The following is an 8,647-nucleotide window of genomic DNA, read 5'->3' as shown; positions in this document are numbered from 1 at the left end:
TGAACGTATGATCACAAGTTTGGATGCCAAATGGCCTGGCTCCAGTGCTTGTCTCACAAATTTTCCGTAAGTCAGTTGTGTCAGCGCTTTGAGGAAAGCAAGTTAAATTTGGTACAGTACAAAACACTGTTAATTTGAACTGAGATAGAAAAACCTACACAATAACCCCCTATCATGACCCTCAGAAGCACTGCTTCAGTGTGGCCCTCAGTAAAACCAGAGTGAAGATAGAGATGACCTTTGGCCTCCTAAAGGCACATTTCAACTGTGTTCAGCCCTTAAGAGTCACCAGAGCGGGCATCACAGATAGTGGCTGCATGTGCCATTCTGCACAATATAGCCACCAGTAGAAAGGAGCGAGAAACACCACAAAACCAGCTTCTCCCCGATGAAACTGACCCGATCACACTTGACCACTCAGCTGGTGCAGATGTAGATGCAATCACCATACAATATTACACTTAATAGAAGCACATTGAAACTGCAGATAGGTCTCAAACTGTTTTATTGGTTTTGTGGGATGAGAGGGAGAAAGAGAGCAAGAGAAAGTTGCATTGTTCCGGCAGCCATAAGACTACATAATGGACCTGTTTGAAGTGCATTAATTATTTACTACTAATGATAGTAGTAGCTTGTTTTGTGACTCTTTTTTATTAACTGTTATTTTCTGTGTTTTTATGAGTGTATTGCAGTGAGAATACTTGTTGGTAGACAACACACACTATATGCTGCTGGACATCTGAATTTCCCCTGTGGGGATGAATAAAGGCATCGAACAATCTAACATTAATAAATATTCATACTAAAGTGTTACTTGGTTAAATAAGTTCACATACTGAGATCAGTTTTATCCAGCTGTTTGATCTCCATTTTTTTTTTTTTTTTTGGAGCCTCCTCAGCTCACAGTCCAGCTCCTTTAGTGTGCAGTCTAGTTCAAGTCTCCTTTAGTGTGCAGTCTAGTTCAAGTCTCCTTTAGTGTGCAGTCTAGTTCAAGACTCCTTTTGTACAGGGCCCTGACTGAGTCTGTTTCCACCTGAAACATAATTCCACCACAAACATGATCATTACAAGTTTTCTGGAGGCTCATCAAATCACAAAAAGTTCCTTGACTTCCTACAAACACAGGACTGACTGTAATTTATGTCAAGGGTTTTAAATCCTTACACATTTCTTCTGAAGCCCATTGAGGTAGAGGCCTCAGTTTCTGGGGCAGGTTGTGAAAAATCCTACAATAAAAGAGATGTGTAAGGGCCAGTCCCTTTATGCCACACATTCAAATGTTTGCCATAATAAAAAGCCCAGTGCATTCACATCAGCAACTGTCTGAGAACACACAGACAGAGTGTCTTCATCATTTCCTCCACCCTAATAAATAAAAATAGGCCAATGTAAAGCATAACTGTTGTAAAGCAGGTTATGTTTGGTGTTCTGTCTGCTGCATACTGACCTCTGTGTGGGAGACTGTGTGTATGTGTGCTGGCTTCAACAGGGACACTGTATTTCCCTCTGCAGAACATACAGTCAGCCATATTTAAAACTTAAAAAAAGTAGTAATGTATTGCACACGTACCCAGTGTTATTTGCTTAGAGGAGCCAGCACCAGGGTCAGATTGTACAGCACCTGTAATCCCATCCATAATCGGCCATCCCTTATTGCTACTCAGAGCCAACCGGTTATCTCACCCTAACCGCCACAGTGTATTCTGGTTTTCTGAATTTAACTCTTTATTTCTGTTTGCTGCAAACAAGTGTTTGTGATAAAATGTTCACAAAAGTAATAAAAGGTTGTGGTAAATACTGACCACTTTGAATTATATTTTTATATTTTGTCTTTATCTGCTGCCAAGAACATTTGGAGTTGGGGTTGCATCTAAAAATCAATGAATATTAGTCTTAGTACATACATGCACATTTTTTATATATTATAAAATAGGCTATAGGCTATATTACACATATAGGCTACACATACATATATAATTTTACATAAATATAGAACGTATTTGTTTAACTTACACATTAACAATCAGCAATCTTTCTCCAACAGTCTTATCTTGCTTTGGCAGCAGAGAACGTATTGTTTCGAGCTTGAAATACATATTTAAATTCATCGTAATTCTGAATGATTATCTCTTGCTCCTCCGCGGAAAAATACATCGCTCTCTACCCGCGATTGGTTGTTCAGTGTCGACGTCACTCTTTTATGTGCACGCTTGCGTGGAGTAATCATAGCTTAAGGATCAAAGCCTGAGTTGACAGAGAAAGTTGATGAGCTGCATCATGGTACCAATAAAGCCTGATTGCATCGGTTTGGTTTTGTCAACTCAAAACTAATACTGTAACCCCAAGTTTGTTCAGCTACCTTCATGGTACAGGCCCCGGGTGTCTTCAATGTTGACAATAAAAGATATTTTGTAAATTTTACTCATTTTAAATGGTTAACTTTTAAGGAATTAATTTGATTAATTATTACTCAATTCTAATTTGTTAAATTGAATTAATAATATTGCTTGTAATCTGTTGCCTCAATTTTATTGATTAGATATCAATAAAATCAATGTATTATTTTTACAGTGACTTCAATGGGGTACATGTTTGACGGTCCAAATTGCAGCAGCTTCACAGGCCTCTACACGATCCCAACCAAGGAATAAGGGTATTATCTAGAGAGAAACGATCCGTGCTGCTTTAGTAGCGAGTCGCGATCTGCTTCCTCGGAGCTTTACCACCGGTGGATTTACGAGCGGTCTGCTTGGTTCTTGCCATTGCTTAACTTCTTTCTCTGTCTTTCTTGCGCTGGAAACGCGGCTTGATTTTACATGCCTGCCTTTAAGGCATTGCGGGGGCATGAGCTCATAGTGTCGAGGGGGTGCAATTGTATTTTGGATATGTGACGTGCATATATGACTGTTATCCAATAATTGCGCGTTTCCTCTTTTCGAACATACGGAGAGTTTCCCGCTGAAAGTGCCGCTTTGTTCTCTTGAATTCTTCGCGCATCAAACAGTGTAGGCCTGGATTTTATACTTACTGTTGTATTTACTTATTCTGAAATATTCACCGTATTCCTTATGTTTGCGCAGATCTCAGATTCGAACAAAATCATTTTACCATTTTTATAAAAGCACTGCAACCAAAGAATTAAATCTATCGAACACAATTATTATTTACATAATTAGGCTACATAATTATGATATTCATAAATAGCACGGACCGTTCCTGTTGTATACGTAATTGTCAATATCGTACATGACTGTTCTGACGGTTATTTTTTTTTTTAAATCAACCCACTGAGTTTATGGTGTTATTAGATATTAACACACAGACAAACGTGCTCTTTATGAGATAAAATGGGTGGCTCTTAAAAGAGCCTTTTGATCTTAATGAAACGTTTATTTGGATTTGGCGGCCTTTTCGGTCTTCTTGGGCAGCAGCACGGCCTGGATGTTGGGCAGCACGCCGCCCTGAGCGATGGTCACTCTGCCCAGAAGTTTGTTCAACTCCTCGTCATTGCGCACTGCCAGCTGCAGGTGACGGGGAATGATGCGGGTCTTCTTGTTGTCCCGAGCGGCGTTTCCAGCCAACTCCAGGATCTCAGCGGTAAGATATTCGAGCACAGCCGCCAGATAAACAGGAGCACCGGCACCGACGCGCACTGCGTAGTTGCCTTTGCGGAGAAGCCTGTGAACACGGCCGACGGGAAACTGCAATCCTGCCCTAGATGAGCGAGTCTTGGCTTTCGCTCTAGTTTTACCACCGGTTTTGCCTCTGCCGCTCATTTTGGATGTAATTCCTACAATCTCCTGAATATGTTTAAAGAAAAAATGAATTGCAGTTCCTTTCTCCACAAACTGTCTTTAAACGAGAGTGCTAGTCGCCCATTGGTTTAGAGTCCGTAAAGATTCAAACCAATCACTGAACGTCTCTCCAAAGCCCAACCCCCTTTCTGGCGAGAATAATTAGCCTAGGCACAAATTTTATTTAGAAAGAAAGATGAATACAAAAATGGATATTATACGCTGTTCCTACCAAAACTACTACACTTTTCACACACTGTATATTCTGTGGACATTGACCTTATGATACTGTATTATGTTAACTTCCTATTATAATATTTGGAGCTTGTTCCACTGCATATTGTTGTATATGGGTGTTTGTATTGTCACACTTCCCCAGCATAGCGTTGTGTGTGTATATACATATTCTGTTTGTACTGTGATCACTTGTTTGACTCTAAACCCTCAAAAGCTGTTTGGCCATTTAATACATTTCTTATTAATAGGCCTACAAATTACTTGCGTTTTTCTGAAATTTGGTGACTTATTTCTTCGGATTGCATGAGTCTAAGTGATCGAAAGTCACATTATGGCTATTTACTTTAAAAATTAACAGAAATCATTACATCAGTTTAGCTCTTAGAGTTAGTGGGTGGCTCTTAAAAGAGCCGTTGAGGAACAAACTGTGGACATTATTTTTGGGAGCTGCCTTTTTAGGCTTGGTGGCATTAGTCTTTGCTGACTTAGGTTTAGCCGGCTTAGCCTTTTTAGGGCTCTTGGCTGCTTTCTTAGCGGCTGCTGGCTTCTTTGCCTTCTTGGGGCTCTTCATCACCTTCTTAGCAGCTGTGGCGGCGGGTTTCTTGGCCTTCTTTGCCGCTGCACTCTTCTTCTTGGCCAATGACTGCGCGTTTCCCCTTTTCGAACAAACGGAGGATTTCCCGCTCAAGGTGCTGCTTTGTTCTGTTTACTAGCCTACTTTGCTTGTGCAATCAAACATGACATCCCCGAGCTTTATACTCGCATTGTTGCATTTACTTATCCTGAAATATTCACCGTATTCCTTGGTTGCGCAGATCTCAGATTCGAACAAAATCATTTTACCATCTTTATAAAAGCACTGCAACCAGAGAACGGAATCTATCAAACACATTACAGAATTATGTTCATAAACAGCATGCTCACCTTGTCCCTTCTGTTGTATTCGTAATTGTAATCGTACAATTGTTCTGACTTTTTCTTTTTATCAACCAACTGAGTTATCACACAGACAAAAATGCTCTCTGCGAGATAAAATGGGTGGCTCTTAAAAGAGCCTTTTGATCTTAATGAAACGTTTATTTGGATTTGGCGGCCTTTTCGGTCTTCTTGGGCAGCAGCACGGCCTGGATGTTGGGCAGCACGCCGCCCTGAGCGATGGTCACTCTGCCCAGAAGTTTGTTCAACTCCTCGTCATTGCGCACTGCCAGCTGCAGGTGACGGGGAATGATGCGGGTCTTCTTGTTGTCCCGAGCGGCGTTTCCAGCCAACTCCAGGATCTCAGCGGTAAGATATTCGAGCACAGCCGCCAGATAAACAGGAGCACCGGCACCGACGCGCACTGCGTAGTTGCCTTTGCGGAGAAGCCTGTGAACACGGCCGACGGGAAACTGCAATCCTGCCCTGGATGAACGAGTCTTGGCTTTCGCTCTAGTTTTACCACCGGTTTTGCCTCTGCCGCTCATTTTTTGGATGTAGTTCCTACAATCTCTTAATTATGTTTAAAGAAAAAATGAATTGCAGGTCTTTTCTCCACAAACTGTCTTTAAACGAGAGTGCTAGTCGCCCATTGGTTTAGAGTCCGTAAAGATTCAAACCAATCACTGAACGTCTCTCCAAAGCCCAACCCCCTTTCTGGCGGGAACTTATTGTGAACATCTTTTTGACTAAAACAGAAAAGATGAAACCACTATTATTATTATTTTTTTTATTTAAAATACATAAATGAATAGTATACGCTGTTCCTACCAAAAGTGCTACACCTTTCACACACTCTGTATCCTGTGGACATACCTTCTGATACTGAATTATGTTAATTTCCTATTGTAATATTTGGAGCTTCATCACGTATATGGGTGTTTGTATTGTCACAATTCTCCAGTATAGTGTTGTGTGTTTATTATTTTTGTACTGTGTTGTACAACATCATATTTGGACTGCAATCACTGTCTGAACCCTCATAAGCTTTTAGACCATTTGTAATCAATATCTTATGAATAAAATGGTTTTCTAGAGTTTTTCCTAAATTTGGTGACTTATTTGTTCAGATTGCACGAGTCTAGTGATCGAAAAACATCACATTTCTTTTTAGGAGCTGCCTTTTTGGGATGGGCGGCTTTAGGTGTTGCTGCTGAGGTTTAGTTGCCTTACGGTGCGTTTCCACTGGCGCATTGCGAGCGGAGCGGAGCGAGCGTTTTCAATTCATTCCTATGGAAGTTGAGCTTCACGCTTGCGCAGTGCATTTTGGGATTGCCAGCGGACCGGAGAAAGCGTTGAGAGCGACCGAGAGCGTCAAAAAGGTTGGGCAGTTTTTGACTTTATGCAAATATCAAGCGAAAAACGCGGTCGGCAGCCAATTGCTGTGAGGTTCGTGATGTGACATCTGTTTTGAGAGTTTAAAAATATGCAAATTTTGCTGGAGTTTATGCTGGATTTAGTGCGTAAATCATTTTGTTTACAAATTAGACGCTTTGCAGTTGTTGTATATGTTCAAGATTTTATTTTGGATGTGTTCATTGTGATTATATTGGCTGGGTTTATAAAAGTTTATAAAATTGAAAGGATCTTTGCTTGATGCATTTGGAAACAAAGCTTGTCTATTTGTAAATGTAATCGCGTGCATTTCTGGTGATTATACTGTCCGTGTGTTGAAAAAAACTTCGATTAAACACACTCGCAATGACACAACCCAAAGCGGAGGCGTTATAGCGTTGCCAGCGGCACTGAGCGGACTTTTGCCGCTGTAGTGGAAACGCACCGTTAGCCTTTTTAGCAGTAGCGGTTTTTGGCACGGGCGAACCGGGCAATCGGCCGATCTAACACCGCCGGTGTTACATCGGTCACAGATTCTGGTGTAACACCTGCTTCTGAACTGGTTGCAGTTCCACTCTGGCTTCATATGAGGGCGCTCACAGGACGAGTGCAGAATGAATGGAGGTCTATGGCGCTATACACATCAAAATCCACTTTTCTCAGGATATAAGTTTTTGTCTAGTAATTTGAATGTTGTATTCGAAAGGAGATGCAAAGAAATTACACATTGCTGGGTGTTAGATTTTTTAGAGTCACTTATTTGCTTTAAAAAGTCTTTTAAAGTGTCAATGAAGTCATGCACATTGTACGACCAGAGATGCTGCTTAACGGCAATCCTTCAGTCACTTTGGTGCGTTCGCGCTCTGCACTTTCATTTCACTCGAGGCATCGACAACACAGCTGACACAGGTAAACACACGTACTAGAAGAGTTTTTGTTTTGTTTGTTTCTGCTCATGCGAGTACTCGCACAGGCCACGGCGAGCCTCGGCCTCGAGTGGTCTTCGCCTAAGCAGCCCGCTCACAACCGGCTGGATGGCTTTTTCCTGCCTGGGGAGCGCGCTTCGCCTGCGTCCAAACCAGCGCCCTTTCTTCCTGAGCTACATGAAGAAGATGGTTCCTCGACGCTCCCCTTTCTCCCGCTGGCCTCTTCGGATCCTCCGTGAAGGATTTTGCGGAGAGATTCGCCGAGGTACAGAGAGCGTCACAGGCTATGAAGCACTTCCTCCCGAAGCACTCCAGCTCTGCAGCAGGCCGTGCGAAACCGTCTGCACAGAGCTCACAGCCCCAGCCACCGCCCACAGGCCACGCCCGTTTCGGCGGGATGTGACGCAGCGGGCGCGAAGCACCGTTAGCACCCTCATTGGGTTTGGCGTCATGCCAGGCCTCGCTCGATAGGCTGCTGCAGTTGCCGCAGAGCAGCCAATAGGCGCGCGAGCTGCCTCGCCTATGTCTGTATGCTGCTGCAACGCGTTTTGCATTATTGAAAAATTTAGGATAATTTTTAGCTTCAATATCTCACGGAAAAGGATTTTCCCCTAGCGTAAGATATCTTACGCAGTACTCGTTCCCTCTACTAGAGAGAACCGAGGTTACGTTAGTAACCGAGTACGATTTTTTTTTCTTCTTTTTTTTTTCATTTACTAATTTAGGTTTCAGGATGTTTTTTAACCAAACTTTGTAAAAAGAAGATTCTCAACTATGTTGTGAAAGAAATAACAGAATGAATTGATGGTCGTAATCAAAATTATTCAACCCCACTGCAAATCAGGTTTATTGGCAACATTTACAGACTTTCAGCTGTTTGCAATGAACAAATCAAACAAAAGTAATTGAAATAGCTCAACACAACAAATGTTGAGAGTGGTTTTCCCCAAATTCAACTGAAAATGCCACTTTTAATGACTTCTGCATTCTCAAAATTAGTCAACCCCCTGAATAGAATCCTAGCAGCTCAGAAAGTGGCCGTATCTGTTGCTGCCTCACAAGCTAGACCCAGATCAATCTGTTGACAAATATCAACAGATAAAAAATCAAAACCTAACGGCTTCAGCTAGAAATCTTATAATGGGCTGTGGTTGGATCTTCCATCAGGACAACGGTCCAAAACAAACATCAAAATCAACACAAAAATGTGTTACGAAGCACAAAATGAAGCTTAATTCTGCCATGACCGTCCCAGTTCCCTGACCTGAAGAGCGGAGTGAACTGAACAGAAGAAGCACCAACGTGGAGCTGGTAATCTGAAGGATCTGGAGAGATTCTGTATGGAGGAATGGTCTCTGATCTCTTGTCAGGTGTTCTCCA

The 8,647-nt window shown here is 42.1% G+C and overlaps 2 protein-coding genes across 2 annotated transcripts; both read right to left on the bottom strand.

The window, feature by feature from the left end:
- Positions 1-3,389: 3,389 nt before the first annotated feature.
- LOC308684991 (histone H2A-like) lies at positions 3,390-3,779 on the bottom strand (the record flags this gene model as incomplete). Its single annotated transcript, XM_081356388.1, has 1 exon — positions 3,390-3,779. Exon 1 carries the CDS (start codon positions 3,774-3,776, stop codon positions 3,390-3,392), a length of 387 nt encoding a protein of 128 aa, XP_081212514.1. The 5' UTR covers positions 3,777-3,779.
- A 1,182-nt stretch (positions 3,780-4,961) lies between these two features.
- On the bottom strand, positions 4,962-5,544 carry LOC308680957 (histone H2A-like). Its single transcript, XM_081349429.1, has one exon. The coding sequence runs from the start codon at positions 5,492-5,494 to the stop codon at positions 5,108-5,110; it is 387 nt and encodes a 128-aa protein (XP_081205555.1). The 5' UTR covers positions 5,495-5,544; the 3' UTR covers positions 4,962-5,107.
- Positions 5,545-8,647: the final 3,103 nt, after the last annotated feature.

The sequence above is a fragment of the Scardinius erythrophthalmus genome (assembly GCF_964197995.2).
Source record: "Scardinius erythrophthalmus genome assembly, chromosome: 2".
In the NCBI taxonomy this organism is placed as follows: domain Eukaryota; kingdom Metazoa; phylum Chordata; class Actinopteri; order Cypriniformes; family Leuciscidae; genus Scardinius; species Scardinius erythrophthalmus.
The sequence above is the reverse complement of the archived record's forward strand: the minus strand, read 5'-3'. Positions and strand labels throughout refer to the sequence as shown.